Raw genomic sequence first — 26,851 nt, forward strand, 5'->3', positions numbered from 1 at the left:
AGCAGATGATGGATAGAGTCCAAAATAAGCTTAATAGTTCTGTACAGCATATACCATCATCAAAATCCTTTCAAGTCTATTTGTCTATGACATATCTACTGGTATTTAGAATCCAGACAACAGAAAACATTCACAGAAAATTCTCTTTTAACTTCACTAGAACACTGTGACAGATCTTAGTAGAATGACAGCAAATGATGAATTGGAAAGGATGTAGAAGCCAGAAATAGTGGCCTATTTTAACAAACTACTCAGGATTTATCTATTTCTTGGAACTGAGAGAAATATTATTATGACTGAAGGTAACATGAAATATAATTTAGGCACCAAATGATACTAGTAAATATAAGGTGGTTACATTAATGAGAATCTGTATAAACAAATATCAAATAAAGAAGTTATCAGGGTCCTGAATTGTAATCCCTGAGTGGAACAATGAATCCTTATTTTCTACAAAGTACAGGCATTTTCTGATTTACAGTGTTTCTAAAAAGAATGTTTTACTTTAATGTGGCAAGGAATCTTCTAATATAACACAATAGCAATTATAAAAAGAAAAGAGGCGATACACAATGCACACCAAGTTCTCAAGTCTGATTTGCATCAGGTGCTCAATTTACCTTGATGTATCAGCATATGCACATACTGACCTGTTAGTTATGAATTGTTCTTATTTAAAAATAAATTGTTATTACTGTACTGCCTTTCCTTGCATAACTATTGTTCAGACTAAGGAACAGCTCCTGTTTGCCTATACAGAGAATATCATGATTTACTCTTCACATATACACTCAACTCTCATTCTGTTAGCACTAGAGACACAAACCTGTTCTATAGCACAGGAGTGTGTCAACAATTCTGCACCTCAGTACGTCATCCTGTCTAAAAGAAGCATGCTTGTAGAAAAATTATTTTGGTTCTTGCTTAGGACACTAAACAGGGAATCTGCCCTTGTAATCTAACATACATGCCCTTCAAACAACATTCCTGGTATGAAGACCATTGGTGATGCTCCAAGGAAATACAAGTTAATTAAACCACTAATTATGCGTGTGTGGCTAAATCCCATCACTGTCTCCCCATACAGGTACTCCATGAGCTCTGATTCTACACGCAGCTCTATGCCTTGGAGACTACCCATCATACTTCTGACATGATCCATAGGTATCAACACTTCATGTTTGCCATTTTTCTGCAACAGCAAAAACATCAGTCAATTTAGTTTTCATGAGAAAGGAAATAAAAATTTCTTTAACTGAGAAATATGCACATATACACAATGGTTTATGCCAAAACTATGTATTAATCTGAAAATTACTGTCTTCTGGGAAACGATACCATGCAATCTGGCAGTCTACCACACTACATGGCATCTCATCTCGAAAGTCAGTGAACATCACAATTCACTGCCATGAGAGCTTCAGATTTCACTGTATACTGATTACTTTGAACTGTAAAGTCACAAATGGCAGAGAGTTCAAGAAACAAGCTACAGTGAAGGTAGAAGCTTTTTCTTAAATACAATGAAACTTACAGCTTACAAAGATATATAAGCAAACAGACAATTGCTGGCAAATTGAAAGCCCTCTTGTGAATCAGTCAACATATGAATGCATAAAATGTCCGAGGAATAAGAACAGATTTGTCTTATAGCTTCAGCCATTCTTGTACAAGTTATAGTACGTAGTTATAGTTGTATAGTTGTACGTAGTTATAGTTTTCATAACCATACAACTGCAGGAGACTGGATTTTGTGTTGGATCCTCTTCTCTAATTATTGCAATTATTTCTTCTTTTTGTCTGTGATGGGAAAATCGATCCTTCCACCTGTCAAACCAACTGGTCACAATGGATGCAATTCCTGAACTTATCTGAGTATTTGTATGTAGAGGACCAATAATTACACATTTTCATGTTCTTTAGAAATTACACTGGTGACTCATAGACAAAACTAAGTACATTACACAACTGTGCCACCCTTCATAAAGTGCTACAGTACTAGGAGGCAGGTTATCTACACAGGCAAGTGAGCTACATGGTAAGAAAGTAAATTAAATTGAGATTAATTAATGCTTCACATGTATAATAAACAGTATGGCTTAAATATTACCTCTTAATTTATCCATTTGCCATCAGGTGTTTATTCTGAATAATAATACCATTCATTAAAAGCATTCTAATCATATGTATAATAAGAGTAACTTTTATTTTTGTAGTTTTTTTAACAACGTTGTTGGTAACTCAGACTATATACCATTAAATGATTCGATGACAGTGAATAATTAATTGGCAAGGATGTGGAAGGAATCTGCCATGGCCTAATTTAAGGTACTATCTCAGCAATAACCTGTTGAATCTGAGGAAGACTACAACAAAACCTTTGTAGAATAGCTTGTGTTCCAGCTGACATTTGAACCAGACACCTTCTGAATACAAATCAGAAATGTTACAGCCTGATCCAGCTTGCTTGGAGGTAACAGTAACCAGCTGCCACTTCTGGGTATAATTTTATGTGGAAAGCATGCATTAAAATTTCTTTGCAATAAAACCGTTCCAAATAAATTTGTGAGACTGAAAGGGAAACTCATACTTTAAAAGCGTTGAATGTCAATTATTCCTTTAAAAAATTATGAATGGATTTAAACATTCAAACATTGTAAATTTCATCCTAAAGCAATTAAGTATATCATATGGATACTCCTGTAAAATAGTAAAATACACTCATTCTGAGTTACTGTAAAGAGCTGTTTTTATATTAAACCATTTATGGACTTAAAAATTTCAAGAAATTCATTTTACTCTGAAATGGAGTGCACCTTTCCACACTTACTCAGCCACCTGCACAAATTAAAATTCAAGGTAAGCAAATTAGCATTAAACCATATAAATACATGGTTTAATGCTAATTTGCTCACTTTGAATTTTAATAAGACTCAATATGTCAAGTTTGGACCTATGAATTATTATAATATTGCTACTCAACTTAACTATGGTCAAATAAATTTAACAAATGTGACTGAGACAAAATTTCTGGGAGTAATTATTGATGATACTCTTTCGTGGAAACAGCATATTGATTATGTTATTAATAAAATTTCCATTGCATATTATGCATTGAGAAATATAAAATATATTGTCCCTTTAGATATGTTAAAGCTAATTTATTTTGCTCATATACATTCTATCATAAGTTATGGTATAATTTGGAGGGGTGGCTCTTCTTGTGTTAACAAATTTTATATTGTAAAAGAAAGTTGATTCACAAATATAAAACTAGAGCCCTCAATAATTTATATTACCTGCAGTTAACCTAAAAAAATACAATAAAGGTGTGTACATATCAGGTATTAAAGTTAATAATCATCTTCCTCAAACAATAAAAATATTGGCTACTGATGAGAGAAGTTTTAAATCTGCATTGAAGAAGTTTTTATATCATCATTCTTTTTATTCCATTAATGAATATTATCAATAAAATTGTCCATAAATATGAAAATTTGTATTGTATTTAATTCAGTTAATATAGGTAATTTAAATAAAATTGTATTAATTCAGATTTTATAGTAAATTGTTTTTAAATTATGTTTATTAATTAAAATCTTATTAATTTTTTTACTTTATATTATTATTTATGTTCATCGATTAATGAAAATGATTTTGATTATGTGACTCGCGTAATTTTGTATATGTATTTTTATATATCTATTTTCAAAGGGACCATTTCCACATCCTACGTTTGTTACCTGTATGGATATATGGAAAATAAATTAAATAAATTAATGAATTCAGCAAATTTCCATTTTACATGCTAATGTAATGCAATATTTTATTTTCAAATTACCATAGGCGATTTATCTTGCCAAATCAGCTTTTGACTATCATTTTGCTTTAAATATTTGCCATACATTCTGAATGTTGCATTGCCTCTAGCTATTCTTTCCGTTGCAGAGTGAGCAGAGATGTTGGCTCTGACGTACTTCTCTGTGTCCAAGGTGTATGCTGGCAAAGATACATGAACCTGTAAATATTTAATTTACTCATATCAGGCTAATCTCCTTGCTGAATTCTTTATTATATCACTTTAGAGTAGTAGGAGAAAGCCAATACTGTACCTCATACCTCGAACAGGGGACTGAAATAGTTTTCTACTCTAATAATTTGATCTTCAGTCTGATCCAGAGCTTCAACACGAATCTTCCAGAAGCCATCATTTACAAGCTGTGGTAAAGTAAATTTATGACTTATGACACCTAAAATAAGAACAGTATATAATTATTTATGAGTTAACAGACTGAATAAAGCTATTCTAGCTTCATTATTTACACAAGATTGTGGCTTAACTCAAAGAATCACAGCTTTGAATCTCTAACATTAACTCCAACTGCCTGGAAGATCAAATGTCCCAATAACAGAAGTTTCTTATCAGCATAATTGCTGACAAACTGAAATGGTTAAAAGTAAATAAGAACCCAGACATATTTTTCACAAGAGGCTGGGTACTATTTGAGCTTGCCTGTGAATAATTCTGAAGTACATGGTCAATTAATTCTTATACAGATTCATTCATACATTTATTCATTTATACATAAAAGACAAACACACAGTGGATTCCAGTTAAAATGGACACATCAGGATTAGAGCACTTTACCCAAGTTAAGTGACTGTCACAGATATACGAAGTTGCAAGTAAAAGACAAAAGCTCAGCTTTCCTTTTACCGAGTAACAAAAATACTGACTTTAGATGAGCTGAAATTATTGGTGCAAATCACAGAAAAATGTTTACCCTAAAAATAAATTTGATTCAACTAAATATTAAACAGGGGGCACACAGTAGCGTAGTTAGTTGAGGCACTATGCTATGAGATGGAAGGTCGTGGGTTCAAGTCCCGATGAGGTCATTGGATTTTTTTCAATTGACCTAATCCTTCCAGCCGCACTATGGCCCTGGGGCTGACTCAGCCTCTAACGGAAATGAGTACCAGGAATATTCTTGGTGGTAAAGGGCGGCTGGCGCTCTTTTTTTTTAATTGTAAGAAACAAAATTGTAAACACAAAAGAGGCCTAGGCAATGCACATCCGGCCTTCTGTAGCACATTCTAATAATCATCTTCTTCTATAATAGTGGTAGGCCCGCGATTGTTAATATAGATCTTGACTTAAATCTGTGTGTATACTGTAAATAATCAGTGCAATTATGTATTTTATTTTTCTTACATATCTATTTTATAAACATAGAGGAATGTTGTTTATGAAGTAATAGACACCTTGAAGAAATCTTTTTTCTTCTAACCTTAAGAGCTCTGTAACTGATTTTGGGTAATGCTTTTTGCTGTTCTCAGACAAGAGGTCCATCACTGTTGTCCTTTGGTCCTCGTACTGTTTACGCATAGGGTTGACAACCTTGGCGCCATCTATGAGCCGATTGTCTAGAAATGTGGGAACCTCGACATCTCACAACCCTATGGGCCTCCATAGTATGTTACAGCGATACCTTTACTTTTTACTTTATGTATTAAACATGCATATGTGGACAGAGGAATGGATCGAGTATGCCCTAGCATGTTCTTTTCACTGACTGTAACTTAAACAAAATCAGCACCGGTTTCTGGTGCAGATATAGAACTGCATTTATGGCCTTCTTGCACGAAATAACCTCCTCCAGCAATAAATTTCCTAACATCCTGGANACATGTTCTTTTCACTGACTGTAACTTAAATAAAATCAGCACCGGTTTCTGGTGCAGATATAGAACTGCATCATGGCCTTCCTGCACGAAATAACCTCCTCCAGCAATAAATTTCCTAACATCCTGGAGTGAGAGTGAAAGTGTGAGTGTGAGAGTGAGAGTGAGTGAGCGTGAGCATGAGAGAGTAGTGAGTGCGTGAGCTTTTTCAACTATTTCTTCCAAAACACTGGACGTTATATGTTTTAGGAACAGTGAAGATCTGGCATATTCAGCAACAGTGAGCATATACATTATGAAAGACCTGAAGGACTACCATCTCCCAAATTAAAACTGCTGGGTTGGATCAGGTCAGGTAAATTGCTGCTGCAATAGGCTCTGTCATTTTGAACAGACTACAAATAATAGATTAAATCACTGATCACATATGCAGAAGGAAACTGATGCACACTATGCACAGTTAAATAATTTATGATATGTAAAGTAATGGGAGAATAATGCTGTTAACCTATTTCCTCATACATCAGCATGATAAATATCCATTAGCTGACATTTTTATGATGCTAAACTAAAAGCATGCAAAATAATACTTATGTTAAACAACTATACATTGCTAAAAAGACTGTTACTTTTAAAGGAAGGTTTACATTTTCTTCTCCAAATGCACTAAACAGGATTTTAAATGCATGTTTGTTCTCTTTTATCACAAATACCTTTAGTTACTGTCTTGCTGACTTTACTGACCCATGTCTATTGGCAGAGATGAAGGCATACAGTTCTGCTATGGCTATTGTAAGATCCCAGCGACAATGAGAGAAGAAATAGTTTTTATCTTTTGATACAGCAGAGTAAAACTCACCATTGTTTATTTGCATTGAAACCCATCTCCTCATAATTAAACCATCTGAATTCTGCAAATAAAAAGTACCACAGCCATAAAAATTTATTTTCATAGGTTTCCCAGCATACAGTATGAACTGAATACTTGTATTTTAGGTCAATATCACCCAACTGAAAACAAACTAGTAGTATTAGAAAATTACATATTCTTGGATATTCAGTCACCCATAAAGATGAAGTAACTGGATGAATGTTTCTGCTTAACTGATATGCATCAAACTAAAATAATCACATTAGGTCTATGCTACAACATTATTTCCTGTGTCTTACAGGGAATGTTGCATTATATTTTCTCATTAATTATATGTCTAATACTTGAACTTCACTTACTGTTATAGAGCCTGTCAATTTTTTTAATTCAAGTGACATTGGAATGGAGTATGCAGGTGTTTCCTCCAATTTTCACTGTAATATCAGTAGGACAGAAAGAAGAACATTTGATACCAAACTCTATAAAATTAATAAATAAGTATGTTTTGGCATGTTTGCAGTCCTGCATGGCACTTATTACGTAAGAATGGTGGAGCTATATTTTCACTACCTTATATGCCTTCATGGCATAGTGCTTAATTAATTAAGCACAGGGACAACTTTACATTTACTGGGTATCTATCTACAAGAATACATAACATCACACTCCAGGAGATCATGATCTTTATTTTGCATCCTAATTTTTTATAGTGAGGGATTGTTAGCTGTCAACCCAACCCCAAGCTAGAGGACTACCATTTATTAAGTGTCGGTGACTGCTTAGTCAATACATGAAATGTCCTTTTACAAATCTGCAAGTTGAATGTGGTTAAAAAATTATCAAAAGCATGTACATTTGTCATACTATCCAGGCTTATACATTGATGGTATTCTACAAGATGTGAAAAACACTGATGTATACCTAACGTACTGCAGCGTGTAGAGCTGTTGCTACGCAATGATCGTGAGATGGGCAGATATACCAGGATCATTTCCGGGCAACGGCTCAGTAAACATGTTCCCATCGCTAGGCATGGGATTCTTAATAATGCCACAGTTGGACTACAACACTGGAAGAGCTGTGTTTTTTATATGGTCCATTGTAAGATGTTATAAGCAAGGGATGACTGACCAGGCAGTTGATAGCCAGTTCTGTACAGGAGTCTGTGAAGACAGAACTTAAGCCAGAGGCAGAGAAATAGCCATTGTTGGAGTCGTTACCAGGAAATGTCTAGGAATAGACTAAGAACACTAGACTGTATGCTCTAGTGAACTGTAAAGTGTGAAAATAGTGATAGTGTTATAGCTATTTGTAGTTACAACCAGTAAGTGGTCAATGAATCTATTCACCAATCCAAACCCCATCTATATTCACCCGAACATGTGACAATACATTAATTCATATTGGTAGCACTTTCAAAAAATATTATGCATACAGTAAAAAGGATTGGAATGACTGATAGAAGAATTTTAAAAAAAAAATTTTGGAGGATTTTACATGATGTCATATTTGTGTACATCTTGTTTGACCCAGGAAGGATCCATATGTGTAGCTATCCTCCATATCTGAAGGTCAGATCCTCCATCTGTACCCTGAAGAGGCATTATGTCACAGTAACAGGGACCCATACAAGTATAACTTGAGATGTCTAAACAAAAAACAAAGCTGAACTAAAATATGAAACCTGAAATTAAAACAAGACTAAACCATCAGCTGAAAAGGTAAAGCTATTCCTGTAACAGTCCTTGGAAGTCCATATGGTTGTGAGACGTTGAGACTCCCACATTTTAGTAAACTTGGAATTTTAACTCTTTACTCCCAATATATATATATATATATGTTTGTTGTAAAGCATAAGGATCTTTTCACAATAAATGCTGCCTTGTGTAAAATAAATACCCACCAAAAAAAGGACTTTCATGTTCCTTTAGTAAGTCTAACTAAAGTTCAAAAAGGAGTATATTATTCCGGTATTATAGAAAACTCGTTTTATTCAGTTGAAGAGTATCTTGATAGGATTAATAATCTGATTTGTTTCATTCTGGTCCATCACACTAACAATTACAAAGACAAAACAACTCCGTCCAGTGTGACTATTAAGTTTTACTACTTGAAAACTTAGCACCCTTACATGTTTTGATCCTTACAGATCATCTTCAGAGGGAACATCGATACTTATTCGGGAAATGCTATCACAATAGGTGTTCTGAGTGCTAAATTACATACACACAATGCCTGGAATACACAATATACATAAAATCCAATTTTTTCACAAACACANCCATGTAATTTATACTTCCTGTGTCTGTGACATTAATTTGGGCTTGTCCTGATGTTGAATTATGAGGTCGAACATGTTACATTGGCTATTACTTGTACTTTCTTTTGTGTGTTTTTGTTTTTCTATCAATTTATTGAACTTATTAAAGTCCTCTTTTATATTCATGATTCCTCCTTTATTGGCTTTTTCAGTCATTTCCATGATTACTGTCATTGGCCCATACTGATGGTGTTTATTTAGTATGTGTTGGGTAAATGCTGATTTGTCTTTGTTTAGTCTTATGTTTCTTATGTGTTCTTTGTATCTTGTTGTTAGATTTCTACCAGTTTGGCCGATGTATACATTTAGCAACTTCGGCATGTTATTTTGTATATCCCACTTTGTTCGTAGGGGTTTATTTCTCATTTTTCATTTATTAGTTTACCTATTGTGTTGGTTGTTTTGAAGGCAATCTTATGTTAGTGTTTTTAATAGTTTTGTGGTTTTTCATATGTAGTTTCCTGTATAAGCATAGGTGACCCATTTTTGTTCTTTTTTGTGTTTATTATCCGGGTTACTTAACTTTTGTTTAAGTTTGTTATATAGATGTGTAATGTCTTCCTTTCTATAGCCATTATTTAGTGCTATATTAAAAATAGTATTTAATTCTTTGTACCTGAATGGATCAATGAATGCTAATAAATACAATATAATACAATTTTCTAGACAATCAGCTTACAGATGGTGGTGAGGTTGTCAGCCTTATGCGCTGGCTGCACTTTATCCCCAGGAATATTCCTGGTACTCAGCCAACCCTAGGGCCATATGCAGCTGGAAGTATTAGGTCATCATCATCAGTAATCTGTCAAGACGACAGGTCCACAGTCTCTTTCAAAACAATTCCTCCACTTAATGCGATCTAGAGCTTTCTCCTTCAAATGACAGTATCCTCTTCTGTCCCCAAGGTCATCCAGCATCTTCTTACGTCTTCTTCCTCGTCTTCTTGTCACTTCTATCCGCCCATCTATCTTTCCTTCGATAGCTTCTTTTAGAAGGCAGTTTCTGCGTAAAACATGACCAATCCAATTAGCCTTCCGTTTTCTTATTTCATGTAGGATATTCCTCTGCTCACTGACTCTAATTAACACTTCTTCATTTCTCACATAATCGGTCCAACTGATCTTCTCCATTCTTCTCCAACACCACATTTCGAAACTTTCCAGATGTTTCTGATCTACTGCCCTAAGTGTCCATGTTTCAGCCCCATACAGAGCTATGCTCCAAATGTAGCATTTCACTAGTTTCTTCCTCAAATTTAAGTCCAATTTGCTGGTAAAAAGATTCTTCTTCTTGCTAAATGCAGCTTTTGCCATGGCAATCCTGGATTTAATTTCACAAGTACACCTTCCATCATCTGTTAACAAGCTACCCAAATATTTAAAACATTTCACATTCTCCACTTGTTTTTGGTCTATCTTTATTGTGACTGGGGTTGGTTGTCTCGAAATTTTCATTACTTTTGTTTTCTCCACATTCATTTCCATGCCATAGCACCTTCCAATTTCAATTAGTCTATCAATCATGCCCTGTAGCACAGTTTCTTCCTTAGCCATTAACACAAGGTCATCTGCATATTTCACAGTTTGAATAATTTGCCCTCCTACTTTGAAGTCACCGAGCCCATCCAGAGCTTCCTTGGTAAGGCATTCGCTGTACAAGTTGAACAGAATTGGTGATAAACAGCATCCTTGTCGAACTCCTCTTCCAATCTGCACACTTCCTGTCTCCCCCCTGTCCAGTCGTACTCTAACTTTCTGATCCATGTACAATTTGCTAATCAATCTTCTTTCATGCCAATCGATACCTGTTTCTTTCAGGATCTGCATTAATTTGGTCCAGTTTACCCGGTCAAATGCCTTCTGCCAGTCTATGAAGCAAACACACAGTTCTTCATCTATCTCCAAAGTTCGTTCCGCTATAATTCTCATCATCCCAATTGCATCCCTGGTTCCTTTTCCTCTTCTAAATCCAAACTGATCTTCTCCAAGTACATCCTCTATTTTCCTTTCAATTCTTCTTTTAAGTATCTTTGCTATTATCTTTGCTGTATGTGCAATAAGACTTATTGTGCGATGGTCGCTGCATTTTGTAGCTTTTGTCTTTTTCTTTAAGGCAATCATTGTAACTTCTGTAAAGTCCTTGGGCCACTCTCCACTTTCATATATGGTGTTCATTAGTTTTGTCAGTGTTTTCAAACCACCTTCTCCCAGTAACTTGAGCACATCTCCAGGTACATCATCATCTCCTGTAGCCTTTCCCTTCCTCATTTCCTTGATAGCTTTTTCCACCTCACTTTGTAAAATATATGGTCCTTTCTCGTCTGTATCTACTTCTTCTTCCGGTTCAACTTCTAAGGTTTCTGGCCGATTAGGTCGATCATATAGTTCTGAAATATAATTTTCCCAAATTTTCAGCACTTGCCTCTGATCTACTATTCTATTCCCCTGGGAGTCTTCGATGCCAACATTTTGAATCCCATGATTCTCTTTCCATCCTAGTTCTTTTGTCTTCATGTACATCAAATCATAACGGCCTGTTCTTTGAAATTCCATAATCTCATTACATATCTTCTCAAGATATTCCTTTTTGGCCCTGTCCGTGGCTCTTTTCAATTCATTCCTCAGTCTCCTGTATTTCCTCCTGCCTTCTTCATTGTTGACATTCTTCCATTTCCTTCGCTCCTCCATTTTACTCATCATCTCCTGTGTAACCCATGGTTTTCTTGCTATCTTCTCAACTTTACCTACCAAATCACTGATAGTATCTAACATGCATTCTTTTATATCGTTCCACTGCGCTTCAGCATTTCCGCTTTCACCTTCAATTGCACCGAGTTTCTCTTCTAGAGTCTCTTGCACGCTTTGTCTTTGAGCATATAACTTCTCCAAATCCCATCTGGGTCTGCGCTTTCGAAATCCTATAATTTTCTTCAACCTGGTTCGGAACTTGGCAACCAGCAAGTTGTGGTCAGAGTCAATGTCTGCCCCAGGAAGCGTCTTCACATCCTTCACACTGTTTCTGAATCGATGTTTCACAAGGATGTAGTCCAGCTGATGCCTCTTCCAATCCCCAGGTGCCTTCCATGTGTAAATTCTTCTCTTTGGCTTCTTGAACCAAGTGTTGGTAACAATCAATCCATTTCGTTCACAAAAGTCAATAAGCATTTGACCTCTGTGATTCCGTCTTCCTAGTCCATGTGATCCAACAATATTCTGATATGGTTCATCTCCAACAATGCTGTTCCAGTCTCCAGTATTAGGTAAACTGAAAAAATCCAATGACCTTATCAGGATTCAAACCCATGACCTTCTGGCTTGTAGCATAGTGCCTCAACAAACTATGCTACCATGTTCACCTTTTAAACTTACAGTTAAATTAATAAAAATATGTTTTGTTATTGTTTTCCATCTCAACACAACAACTATCAAATCTCATTCACATTTACTGTGTATAATGAATTTATTAGTTTAAATAGTATGACAGTGTGCTACATATTTTGTTTTATAAAGTCATCACCACGTAGTAGATATTAACAAACATTTTCAAACAATTGAATTGCACTTCATATGAATTTATATAATATAATAAAATAATTAGTGTCAATGTGTCTGACTTTCCATTCAGTTAATACATTCAACACTTTGTCTCATAAATGTATTAAAATTGAAATGAAAATTCTACATCAAATGGATGCATAGAGATATATAAATATATTTATAATAAAATGAACTAAAAATGTAACACTATAAAACACACTCAGAGAATGAATTTAATTATGTTCATTAAGTTTATGGTATTTGTCATGCTTAAATATCGTTATATATAAACACTGTTTATGTTGGTGTCTATTACTGCAATTATAACGTTGTAGTGAAGCGGCCTCCATAGTCCAGGGGTAACGTTCCCACCTCATGACTCAAACTGGGTTCAACTTTTTAACTCTAAATTGTGATAAAACACAGTTTTTACAATTTTTCCTAAAGAAGCATAGAGAAATAGAAATCCAAAGTACAATTACTAATACATTAATTACAAATATTAATTGTTCAAAGTTTTTGGGAATAAATATAGATAGTTCATTGTCATGGAAAAATCACTTAACTTTATTATCAGTAAGACTAAGCAAAGCATGTTTTGCAATAAGGGCAATAAAACCCTTTATGTCATTGGATACAATAAAGACGATTTATCACTCTTATGTGCATTCAATATTGAAGTATGGCATTATCTTTTGGGGTAATGCCCCTTTTAGTAAGAACATTTTTAAAATACAAAAAAGAATCATAAGAATTATGTCTGGATCAGGAAAATATGATTCTTGTAGGGAATTGTTTAAAAAGTTACAAATATTGCCACTCCAATCTGAATATATTTTTTCTTTGCTTCTCTTTGTTATTAAGAATAAAAATTATTTCAAATTTAATACAGAAATACATAATATTAATACCCGTTATAATTACAATTTACACTTACCCTTTACAAATTTATCAATTGCACAAAAAGGAGTCCTGTTCTCTGGAAGCAAATTGTATAATAAATTACCTTTGAATATTAAATCATCATCTGGAGAAATTAAGAAGTTCAAATTTTTATTGAGAAGATATCTCACTGAACATGCATTTTATAGCATTGATGAATTTTACCAAACTACTTCCCGATGAATATTTTTATAATACTTTATTAATAATTTATTTTTTAACACACGATTACATTAAATTATGTAAATGATTTCAGACTATTGTATGACTGTGACAGGTATATATGATATTTAACTGGTATGTGAGGCGTTATATTTATTGCTTATATTTATCTTGAAACTAAAGCGCATAATAATCTTTTGTACTTAATATATTTTGGGTGGAATTGTATATAGAAGATTCATGCTACTGATAATTTAAATTCTTTGTTTTAATTTGTTTGTATTTAATGAAATTGTTATTACACTGTGTACTATTTTATATCGTTTTTATTGTTTATCTTGACTGTTTCAATGTTTGGAACTTATTTTAATATTATTATTGACATGTTCTATATCCAGGGTTGTATTTCAACCTATGTTTTGGATTTACTGAATTTGAAATAAATGAATGAATGAATGAAACCAGGCGGAGGTCGTGGAATTTTTAAGGGCAGAAAAATTCAGGGAACAAGTTCTCCAGGAGGCACTTTAAGCCATGGGTCCCGTGTCATAGATTTACAGCATGTATAAGATCCTCATGTCTCTAGGAGACCTCTGAGCAAACTTAGGTAAAAAGTTTCCCGCCCAAGTAGTTTCCAATGCTTCTGTTAGATGGGGAATTATCGGGTACCACTGCCAGTAGAGGGGCCGAACTCACTGGCTGAACAGGGCTGATAGCGAGCACCAGTACCGGAAGGGTATGGCGACTGGTAGAATATCAAAGGGGGACGTACAATAGATCAACACCTGGTCACGGTGCATGGGAAAACCCACCCCCTCCAATAATGAATGAATGAATGAATGAATGTTGTAGTACGATGTATGTAGTTATTTACAGGTGTTGTTTTGATTTTGGTCAAGTGTGTTTTATTTCTATTCCAATTTGAGTTCCTTATGGAGCAGCTGCACTGTTTGGAACCAGTGGTTGCAATATTCTATAACGTTTTATTCTGCTTACCATAGTCTGGTTTTCTTCATTTTATAGGTTTATCCACTTCCTGTGTTTCTGTGTCTGGCTGCATTGTGTGTTAGCTTGGGCACTATGGTCCTGGGATCGACACAGCCTCTAACAGAAATGAATATGATGGATCTTCCTCGGGGTAAAGGGTATCCGGTTCATAAGACTGACAACTTCACCACCATCTTTGAGCCGATGGTCTAGAAAATGTGGGAGTCTCAACATCTCACAACACTATGGGCCTCCACAGCCTATTATAGGGATAGCTTTACCTTGTTTTCATTTTACTAAGATTATCATTATGTGTTTCTCAGCTTACCAAGACATAAACATTCACTGAATCTTCAAATGGTTTTAACTCAGTTGTAAGGAGCACAACACGGAAGCGAACTAGAACAAACAAGGCATTACTACAATGTATTATGTAGTACCACTGGAGATGCAAGACTTCAGCATGAAAGAGAATTATGTGGTGAGGAAGATTTGGTAATGCAGAGAATAGAGTCCTGTAAACATTTTTAAGAAATCACTGACTTCCAGTATATAGCAACACCAGACATAACAGTGGTAATACTTTCTATTTTCAGTTGTCTCGGCACTGATACCAGCTGGCTTGCAGCGTTCACATGAAATCCCGCAAAAAGCAATTTACAGTTCTCACAGTTTTTCAATCTTGTGCTAAAATGTAAAAACTAGTCTCTGGACACCAAAATGAGAGTTACAAATACTGTACCCTTCAGAACACAAGTAATTCTTAATAAATTATATTAATGACTGGATAATTAAGAATTATGAATATTTATTTTCCTGGCATTACAGAATGAATGATACACTATACTGCCATCTTCCTCATCAAATACTGTGTATGTTTTCTGCTAAAAATGTATATTTTAATTCAAGCTCCTAACTTCAAGTTTGAATACACTGGAGATACCAATCCTAAAAAGTTCTGACAATGTCGGATTATACCAATTATTACAAGTTTCCTGAACTGTATCCAATGCCCAAGGTTCTAAAATAGAAAACATATCAGGAGCTGGATCTACTATCTAGTTATGTCCCTTAGAAAGAGCTAACAAACTCATTGTACAATGTAAGTGAAGAAAATAAGTCTGTATGGGCCAATTAGATCAGGTTTTGTCATTGAGAGACAATGAGAAAATATTTCATACAAACTATGACAATGTCCCTGAAGTCATAAAGCTAAGATCAGTCACAAAATTAAAATTAACCCAACAAACAAGTTTGTTATCCTGGAGTACCAGAACCTTTCTTTCTAGACAAGATGTTTTGAGCATGTGTTTATTCCCAGTGTTGAGAGAGAAATAATAATGTATTTAATTTAATTTAGCTCAAATTCATTCATCCTCTTAAATTAAACTAATGGCATGGAAAATATCTCATATACATGCATAAAAGTAACATAAATATTTCAACCAAGTTTCTTGTGTATACAGAATGTATGGAGAAGATTTGCAAGTCAGAAGAAATTATATATTACATAAATAAGATGATGATATTCCATGAAAGTATTTATATCACACTCAGAAGTATCTATATTGATTCTTCTAAAAAATCAAAATAGTCATCCACCACAATTTCAACCATAAACCATAAAATTTTGAGTTCTACCTGTGCATTGCCAATTAATCTTATTTTCTGTAATCTGAAGGATATATTTACTATTTGTAACTCATAATTATTTGTTTATTGTGGATTTCTTATTGAATATGACTGTTCTTAAATGACATGTTTCTGACCTTTTATTTATGTAATCTAAGGCCTTAACTATTTATATTTTATACTGTTGTAATGTCCCATGTAAACAACTTTTTTAATTGGTATGTATATACTGAGTGAGGACAAGTTCTGTATCCATCTTGTGGCTGTCTGGAATACTGAATAAATACTAATACTAATAATAAGCAAAGGCGCAAAATAATAATTTGAATTAGGCCTTTGTAATCCAATAGAATGAAGTTAGGCCAGGATCTTTAACAGTGGCGTCCTTTTGCTTTCTGATTGCTGCGGTGCCACTCTGATACTGCTGATCTCTGAGATAAAAGTGTTAACTTCTTTAAGAATGTGCATTTCATAAGCTGTTTGTATTAAATTCTGCATATGAAACTGTAAATCTTTCGTTAGGTAATGAGAATGGCTTCATTATCATGTTTTATGCCCATTTTGTTCAACACGGAACTGCATGCTGGACCTGCCTCGCACAGTTATATTTAGGAATATACCCCTGACAACCTTGGCAGTTTACTCACCGATTATGCAGGGGAAAAATACTGTCATCATGGCACAGTCTCTTGGTAGCCTGGACTGCAGAAAAAGACAGCTTTGGATTTGATTTGCAGCCAATAAAATAAAAGTTTTCACTCAAGGAAGGTCATAGTACAAGAAATATTACTACTGAAGAATCATTTTTTCTCATTGACACTTTCTGTTTTCCTTGTGTTTTTTTTTTGAGGAGGGGGATATGCCAGGTCAGTTAAAACTGGCCACAGCCACTTTCTTGGATGCTTCTATTCATGCATAGTCTAATGCTGTATAATCCCAGAACTGCTATGATCCTATAAATCACCTACATAGATCGAATATAGTTAATTCTATTACAGACCTTAAAGTATTCTTAAATAACAAACAAACAAATTCCCTGGTATAGTATATGGCCTTCCCTGAACTATAAATTAATTAAATTAGTTTTTGTACTTGTATTTGTCGTACCTGGAGGATTATCATATTGACCACTACACCATATCAGTATACTCTATCCTTAGCCATTTCACATTTTAACAATCTATTTCCCTTAAATCTATTTTATTAATATCATCTAATACATTTGTAACAGAATCTTTAATGCCTTGCTAGCTGCCTACCTCTCCTCTCAGCTTACAGGATATCTCCTTCAGATAAAGATGTAAAGTTATCCATTCTCTCAAACAACACATATTGGCACTAACAGTTTTACATTTCTGTTACTTCACTTATATCTTAAAATAAATTAAAATATAAATGTAATTATATTTATAATGCAATTGCAATGAACTCGGCTCACAGTTCTTTCACAGATATAAAATTAATATTTTAGTCAATGTTTATTCCATATTGTATCCTCAGATTGTTCAGAAAATGTTTGCAGGTTTACTCACCAACTTGTCCTGCTTTATAGACAGGGCGACTAGTCTGAATGACAATTGAAAGGAACCGAGGAGAGAAAACAATTTCTGTTTCATTCTTGAACACAGTTCCTCTACTCGTGTGTGGATAGTTTCCTTCTATCCTCAGCATGTAGTGTCCTGCTGTACTTGATGAAGGTATCTGAAATCAACTGTTTCACTCATTTGTGGTTTATTTACTGATATTGTCAGTATTTCAGCAGTATTTTAGTTTTACGTTCTACAAAAAAAGAAAAGAAAGAATAATATTCAAAGCTGCATGCTTTTCAAAGGTTGATTGCCAGATATCGTTTAAATTTTGTATATGTTCAAAATACTAATTTTATGCAAAAAAACTTTAAAATGTTTTGTGTTCTCATGAATCTATGAGTCTAATTTTAATGCTAGGTTAGAAGTTTAAACTTGTACACAGGATGATTGAGTGTTGGCCCACCCTTCTTATTTCTATTGTCAATAATATGCCTTTACAATGAGTAGAGCATATTTTTCTATGATGATTCTGTAGTTGAATAACTGAAACTGCTCCCTGAGTCTAACAATACAATTACCTCAAATGATTTACACAAACAAAGCCGTGTGATATAAGCCATAATAAAAACAGAGCCCCTTTGTTTCACCCCCAGAACTAATTATCTTGTGAATGCTAATGATGAACTGTTAATACTCAATGCTACAACTCTGGTTGAACATAAATATTCTCATGCTTGTTTTTTCACTTTGGCTTAATCCCTTCCTTACAAAGAATATCTTTGATCAGCCCTCACCTGCATGAATAGGGTCTGAGTGCTAGAAACAGGGATATTTTGTGTAACTGAAGTAATTTCCGTCTCATCTTTTCTTATCTCTATTTTCACAGAAATAAATGGATAGTCTATTCTTAAGGTGTCCAGTATAGTTATTGTGACTCCATACAGAGTTGTAGGACGAATTACTTTAGGAGCAACAATCAAGTAGCACCTGAAACAATGTATGTATATCAATTTTAAAAAAGTGAATCCAGTAGACTCAGTGTAATAAATAAGCAGTATTTTCTAGAAGCATTCATTTCCCTTTAAAATTCCCTGTTAGGTCATGCAACCCAAGAAATATCAAACTAAAAATGAAGAATACACAAATGCCAAAAAAATATATATATGCACTTGCACATGGATCTACAAAGTGAACAGAATGGTTGAACATAGATGTTGATATTGTTGCTGATACAGAAACTGTTATATTCCTACCATAATTATTACAATTTGAGGACATACATATTTCAGAAATACAACAGATTTTAGAAATTTCATACCATTACACAAGACCATTATGACATTATTCTTATGCACACACAGCACTAATTAAACAACTAAATATTGCTGCAACTGGATGTATCATACAACTGGTCATAGTCATCTCATTACTAGCATAGGTTATCCTTGATATTAAATCAAAATGTAAATCTGTAGCTAGCTTCCAAACACACAAAAGCACATCGTTTCCATTCAATGCCATAATCACATAATGGCTACAGATGGCTACAGATAGAACCATGTCCAAACCAAAATCATGCATTTAGGGTTTGTAACATGATATTTTCGAATGTCACACTGATGTCATCTTTAGAAATTGCATAAATAACAAAAGACAACTTAGAAAAGGCATGTAAGCAACTAAACATGTGGAGCTGGAAAAAGGATCACGCTGATGTTTTTACTTTCTTGTTTTTCCAAATGCAATTTGATTCCTGCAGAAATAAATGTCCTAGTTTCTTCTGCTAAATTTCGCAGTAAAGCATCCCCAGCTAAGTCAAGTTTACATTGTAAGTGATTCAAAATTGAGGTCAGGTAATAAATGTAAAAGTAAATGTGGTTGCCCAACCCACACCCCTCCAAATGGAAGTCATATGTACTCTGGTTTTGATTATATATTGTGACATGTTGCGCAAAGGAGAACTCCCCCCCCCCACCAGCAGTGACGCGGCGGGTGAGTCAGCGCTCCCCTCCCCCTCCTCCGCACGGTAACGTAACGGTGCCGCAACAGGATTGCGAGAGACGACGGTGGTAACAGCGGTTACTACCGCTAGCGTTACTAGCAACACAGCGCCAGGCAACAAGGGTGCTTATTACGTGGCCGTTTTCTGTATGGTCCGATCGAGGCTACATGAGGCGCAGCGAAGGCTATTCACAGTTAGTCCTNAATGTGAAATAAAATTCGCTATATAAAATACGGCGTGAAGTTATTTGTCGCGATATACGCCCAACACGCGACAATATATATCTACTCTTGTTCACTCATCACCCTGAAATTTAAGTGAGCAATGAGTGAACAAAGGTGGAAACATATTTGAATATGCCTATCATCCAGTGATTCAGAAATGTACAACTTACATTTAAGAACCACCTAACAAAATTCACTGTCCCACAGATGCCCGGTGTACTAAGTATAAATATTTTTACAGCAACTGGAATTCATTAACTCGCATGCGACTGGTGGGTAATCTCTTTCTGGAGTCTTGCGAAGTCCATGAATATGAAACTAATAAATCTGTAGATCTGGAGTCTGGTGACACCTGTAAAATATGCACAGACCTCACCACACTCCAGAAAGACGATCACCCTCTAGCTACAGGAGAGTTAATTGAGACTGGTGGCTATGAAAATATTTGTATTTAGTACACTGCGAAACTACGAGTGCATACATTTTGATGGATGGATATTAGATGTGAGTTGCACATATCTGCAACTCTGGACGGTAGACCTCTTTTTTTCTAAATATCCAGTAACATTCCAGTTGACTCCAGCAAGGCCAACTTCAGTGACTGCAACGATCTTTAATTTGCTTATGCATGCAAATAATTACACAACTTGACGCCAAACATGGAATCCCTACTTTTGATACTATCTGGCATTCTAAAGAGAATGTCCTGTATCTGTAGATCTTATGTTAAGATAGGCGTCGACTTTACATTTCCAGTGACTCTACCGAAGGACGAACATTACTGGGGAGGGGGGTCAAAAATGCCTTAGGTCATGGAAAACCTTCGGTGGCCATGCATGTAGGGAAGAATCATATGCATAATTATGCATAATAATTAAGGGACTTCAAGAACAGTAGTTTCCCACGTTAGATTTACGACTGACGCAAAGAACATCAACATTTCAAAATCCCCATATTTTATTTGTTTTGCAGAGTCAATACTACTATTTTTGTGGTCTGTACAGTTTACATTAACTAGGTTGCGTAAAGTTTCTACTACTCCCATACCGATATATGCCTCCGGAAACTTGGACCCTAGCAAAGTCAGATGACCGTCTATTAGTATATTTGAAATGAAATCATGAATTAAATATAGGAACGGACAAATATGGTAAAACAAATATCGTTATGAACTTTACGACTTCGTGGAAGAACAAGGTGTTTCATCTGGAAGATTAAAGGGGGAAGGCGATGTGATGAGGATGGAGGGAAAGGAACTGCAAAAAATCCTGATAAGTTTCGATGGATGAAGAGAAGAAGTGACACAAAAATTGAGACAGATTGACAACTTGGAAAGTAATCTCAGAGAAAAGGGCGTTAGAATTTGGAAAAAAAAAATGTGGCAAAGAAGGGCTGCCTATGATGGTGGTGACGGTGGCTGAGGCGGCGGTCTTGTATTTATCTAAAAACCGCTCTGCTTATTTTTCAAAACACAAATTTTCGGAGACTCAGTTCTGGTGCAAGGCCTTATGTGTGGAGTTTTAATAATTTAATGTTTTCTTAGCTCTCACAGATGGTTTGTTCTGTGTTTGGCTTCTGTACCCCATCTTGAAGCTGGCAAGGTGCCCGGGGATAAGAACCAGTTCTATCGATTGGGCCCAAATGAGAATGTTTCACCTGATGACGGAGACAGAATCCAGTCTCCGAAACGTTGTGTTTTGAAAAATAAACAGGGTGATTTTTAGATAAAGTCAAGACGATGGATAATGCCCAAAAATATAATAATTGAACGATAACTGGTGTATTTCCGAAGGCCGTTTTTTTTCTGAAACTTCCTTGTTAACCTGAAGCATACTATTGTTCTGTATAAGATCTATACACTACATCACGACCAGTTTCTTCGATATCCATAATGCCATGTAAATGTAACGCCAAGAATCCTACTCTGGAACGAAACCGGTGGTGAAGGGTATGCTGCAGCCCGATGCATAATGAATAAGAATGAAACTAGCAGAACTATCAAAGTTTCGCATCGTTCTTTAGTCAATTAAAACAATGAAGTTTGCATGATAATAATTCAAATTAACATAACACTCGTGTTGTGAAATAATTTCCCATTCATTATTTGAGTTACGTACTTTCTCCAAGGTCTGTTCAGTCAATCTTAACTTTGTTGGAGTAGACCTATTGGCTGCCTTGTCGGCTCAAAGGTTATTTAATACTAATGTATCAAACAAAAAGGAACGTTGAATGAGACGAGAGGATGATATCGGTGAAATTAAAAATTAAAACTTTACGTTATCAGGGACGCGGTATCAACTACTGAAGCTGTTCGGCGTCAATTGAGACAAGGGAATGATTACACCCAATGAGCTAGTAAGGAATGAAGGAGGCCGCGCCATAGCTCAAGCGGTTAGTCGCTGGCTTCCCACCGCGGCGGCTCGGGTTCGATCCCGGGTCTAGTCAAGTGGGATTTGTGGTGGACAAAGTGACGCTGGGACAGGTTTTCTCCGAGTACTTCGGTTTTCCCTGCCAATCTTCATTCCATCAATTGCTCCACAATCACCCTCACCTATCATCTGGGGCTGGTACAGTAGGCCAGAAGTGACCGCAATACAAGGGACTTGGTCCCACCCCACTAGCAATAAATAATAAAAAAAGAAAAGGAATGAAGGAGAAGTGGTCATATTTCGAAGTATTAAAGTTGGTCTCTGACATTAAGGGAGGAACACAGACTGAGGGTGTTTGAGAACAGGGTGTCGAGGAGAATATTTGGACAGCAGAGAGATGAAGTAATAGTAGGCTGGAGAAAACTGATTAATGAGGAGCTTCATAAATTGTACTCTTCGCTATGTATAATTAGAATGATCAAGTCAAGGAGGATGAGGTGGGCAGGGCATGTAGCACGAATGGAGGAGAAGAGGAATGCATATAGGATATTTGTGGGAAAGCCAGAAGGAAAGCGACCACTGGAAAGACCAAGACGTAGGTGGGTGGACAATATTAAAATGGATCTTAGAGAGATTGGATGGGATGGTATGGATTGGATTGATCTGGTTCAGGATAGGGACCAGTGGAGGGCTTTTGTGAAGACGGTAATGAATCTTTGGGTTCCATAAAATGCTGGGAAATTCTTGAGCAGCTGCATATTTGGCTTCTCCTTAAGAAGGGCTCAACTCCAGAAGTAAGTAATTAATTAACCCAGAAATAGGCCAGTAGGAAGACCTAGAAGTAGCTGGGAGGATAATACGATACGTATTATAATATTCAATAGTACGGCCTTACAAACACATACTGCAATAAGCCATATGCATGCGTCAAATGCGGCGGCCAACACAATACGACAGACTGCAAGAAGACAGGGGAAACACCAGCCAGATGTGCACTATGCGGAGGAAATCACCCCGCAAACTACAGAGGATGTGAACACTTTCGTAAGCTAATCAAAGGTATCAGCAAAAGCTTTTCTCAAAGACCCACCACTCCAGCAATCTACACAAATGAATTCTACACGAGAAATATACAACATCTAGAAATAACCCAACCCAGAAGCTACGCAGAAATCACAAAGTGAAATTTAACCCAAACAGAAGAAACAACTAACATACTAGCAAAATTCCTAGACGAATTCAAAAATTTAATTCAACAATTATTACAACAAAATACTATGGTACTAAACATGCTAACACCACTCGTCAAAAAAGCGAAATAAATGGACAAATTCCTAAGAATAGCTCAATGGAAGGCCAATGGACTTCCAAATCATCAAGAAGATATAAAAATATTTCTAAACATAAACTCAATCGACATCCTGCCAATCAGCAAAACCCACTTCACCAGCAGAAGCTACTTCCATATCCCCAAATACAAACTTTACCACACAAACCACCCCGATCCTAATCAAAGAAAAAATCGAACCTTATGAACTACCAAAATATGAAAAACATCACATACAAGCCACTTCCATCAAAGTCAAAACATTTCCTTATGCTCTAACCATTACCGCGGGCTACTGTCATCCCCGCTATAACCTCAAGAGAAACCACTTCGAGTCATTCTTCCAAACCCTGGGTACAAAATTTATAGCTGGGGGAGACTACAACAGCAAACACACATTGTGGGGCTCAAGACTCATAACAACAAAAGGCAGAGAACTACTCAAGACAATCCAAAATAACAATTACTCCATCATATCGACTGGAACACCAACATACTGGCCCACCGATGGAAATAAAATTTCTGACTTACTAGACTTCTTCATAACAAACGGCATCTCTCCAAACTATACAAACGCAAGTGCAAATCTTGACCTAACATCGGACCACTCTCCAATCATTGCAACAATAAGCACATCAGTTATACTAAGGAAATCCAAGCCCAGACTTCACAACTCCAAAACAAATTCGGATCTCTTCAGGAAAATAATATAAGACAACATAAAACTAAAAATTAAGCTGAAAGAACCAAGTCGCCAAAACAGCAACCCCCACAAATGATCCAAAGAACCCTGCAAATAGCATACCGCTAAGAATAAGAAAAAGTAATAGCCGAGAAGAGAAGGGCTAGATCAACCTGGCAGAAGACTCCCCTCCGGAAAACAGAACAAAATACAACAAAATCAGCAATAAGCTAAAAGCGCAATTACAAGAACTAAAGAACGAGTCATTCGAGAACTATATCGCAAGCCTCACAAGACAAGACAATTCCATTTGAAAGCCAATAAGACACAAAAGAAAGACCATATCAGCATGACCATCAGGAAACTGGGCAAGAAGCGACAAAGAAAAAGGTGACCTATTTCCACAACATCTACAAGAAGTATTCACGCCACACAACAATAATCAAGTACAAGAAGTAAACTTACTTCTAAATGAACTCATACAAAGTCACCAAAGACCAAAGCTCTTTACCCTAAAGGAAATACAGGAAGTAATAAACACTCTAAAGCTGAAAAAGGCATCAGGCCATGATAACATCACAGCCGTAATACTAAAACATTTACCAAGGAAAGGCCAAATAAAACTTCTATACATATTCAATGCCATACTTAGAATGGACTATGGGCCTCGTCCGCACAAAAGCGCCCAAATCATAATGATCTTGAAACCAGGCAAAAATCCAACCGACGTCACATCCTACCGACCAATAAGCCTTCTACCTACAGTTTCAAAAGTCCTCGAAAAACTAATACTCAACAAAATAAACCAAGAATCAAACCCACAAATATGGATACCAAACCATCAGTTTGGCTTTCGACGAGCTCACTCAACCATCCAACAAAGCCATCGCATAGCAAATACCATAACAAACGCGCTAAATAACAAACAGTACTGCACAGCAGCACTTCTAGATATAGCCCAGGCTTTTGATAAAGTCTGGCATCCTGGCTTACTTTACAAAATAAAAAGAATCTTCCCAACAAATTATTACAACCTACTCAAGTCATATTTAAGCGAAAGATTTTTCGAAGTCAAAATAAATGAGGAAATATCCAACCGCCTACCAATCCACTCAGGGGTGCCCCAAGGAAGCTTACTAAGTCCACTACTATACACTCTCTACACACATGAAACGATAATAGGAACTTTAGCAGATGACATTGCTATTTTCGTTACTCACGACAATCCAACCACGGCCTCCTCTAATCTACAGGCTCATCTAATCCTCATAGAAGCGTGGCTAAACAAATGGAAAATCAAGGTAAACGAATCAAATACCTAGGATTAACCTTTGACAACAAACTAAACTGGAGACAACACGTAATCAAGAAAAGAAAACAAATAAACCAAAAAACCAAGGAACTCAACCGGTTCACAGGAAGAAAATCCCACCTCTCCATCGAAAACAAGTTACTAATCTACAAAACAGTCATCAAGCCTATATGGACATACCGCATAGAACTCTGGGGCTGCACCAGCAAATCTAACATCGCCATTATACTGCGTGCCCAGTCCAAAATACGCCGATCCATCACGAACGCACCAGGGTATGTATCCAACCGCACCCTACATACAGATATAAAAACTCCTTACGTAACAGAAGTCATCCGAGAGAACAGCAAACTAGATCATCACTCCAACCCACTTCTTCAACCACTACTACAACCTCATGAAAATCGAAGACTCAAAAGAATTTGGCCATCAGATCTAACGAACTGAGGAAAACATCACTGGATGTTTATTCCGCACACGCCAGAAGAGTGTACAATAAATAGTATTATAATATGTATTAAAATTTATCTTAGTGGAATAGGATGGGATGGCATAGAAAGGATTCATCTGGTCCAGGACAAGGACCAGTGCCGGGCTCCTTCGGGTTTCCGTACAATTTTGGGAAATTCTTGACTAGCTAAACGACTAGTGCGTCGAAAAAAGGGCTCATCTTCATTGAGTTATTTACCCCAGAGCGCAAGAACCGAGGAGAAACAGAAAACCAGTATAACCAGTGTCACGGCCTGTCTCGAATCGGATATATTCCGAGTAGGAGACAGTAGAGGTTAGCGCTCGGCGTTTTGACTGCCGTGCATATTAAAATACGAGCACCCGTCTTTGGTTATTTGGTGGCGCTATTTTAGCATGTATAAGGGTTGGGCCATAAAATCCGGCCCTTGTACTACGACCTTCAATGATCTATTGCGCTATGGCGCTATTTTAACTGCAAAATCTACATAGCTTCGAAAGTCATAAAAATATATATGTATATATAAGGATTTAGATGGGGCCGGTCTTGGCTTATTTGAAGGTATTATTCTATCATTCATCCCGGAAGGCTGAAGAAAAACCATGAAAACCTCAGTTACTGTAACTTAAGCCTTCTGAGACTACAAATCTCGAACATATATTTAGAATGGTGCCTTCTCTATGAGAATGGCTGTCATCACCAAACACGTGAGGACGTCTGTGTAGCACGTATTATAAACAACCTGCTGGAAACTGAAATATCGATTCGAGGCATATTTCTGAACATGCGTGAAGTAACCTAT

The 26,851-nt window shown here is 36.0% G+C and overlaps 1 protein-coding gene and 1 long non-coding RNA gene across 5 annotated transcripts in view; one reads left to right on the plus strand and one right to left on the minus strand.

The window, feature by feature from the left end:
* LOC111866059 (CD109 antigen) overlaps positions 1 to 26,851 on the minus strand; it is a 77,410-nt gene that overhangs the window by 43,397 nt on the left and 7,162 nt on the right. The window contains exons 2-8 of one of the 4 annotated variants that reach the window (XM_023854602.2): positions 18,459 to 18,651; positions 17,668 to 17,836; positions 14,832 to 14,902; positions 6,545 to 6,596; positions 4,120 to 4,250; positions 3,842 to 4,018; positions 968 to 1,192 (exon numbers count right to left, since the gene is read on the minus strand). In XM_023854602.2, coding sequence (XP_023710370.1) covers positions 968 to 1,192; positions 3,842 to 4,018; positions 4,120 to 4,250; positions 6,545 to 6,596; positions 14,832 to 14,902; positions 17,668 to 17,836; positions 18,459 to 18,651 — 1,018 coding nt within the window. Of the gene's footprint in view, positions 1 to 967; positions 1,193 to 3,841; positions 4,019 to 4,119; positions 4,251 to 6,544; positions 6,597 to 14,831; positions 14,903 to 16,782; positions 16,838 to 17,667; positions 17,847 to 18,458; positions 18,652 to 26,851 lie in introns of those variants that run through there. The other 3 variants (XM_033752173.1, XM_023854610.2, XM_023854619.2) reach the window with 3 other exon arrangements.
* On the plus strand, positions 2,409 to 14,643 carry LOC117282454. Its single transcript, XR_004513190.1, has 3 exons — positions 2,409 to 2,473; positions 3,949 to 4,020; positions 14,540 to 14,643. It is a non-coding gene; the product is annotated as an uncharacterized LOC117282454 (long non-coding RNA).

Source organism: Cryptotermes secundus, unplaced genomic scaffold (assembly GCF_002891405.2).
Source record: "Cryptotermes secundus unplaced genomic scaffold, Csec_1.0 scaffold1054, whole genome shotgun sequence".
NCBI lineage: Eukaryota > Metazoa > Arthropoda > Insecta > Blattodea > Kalotermitidae > Cryptotermes > Cryptotermes secundus.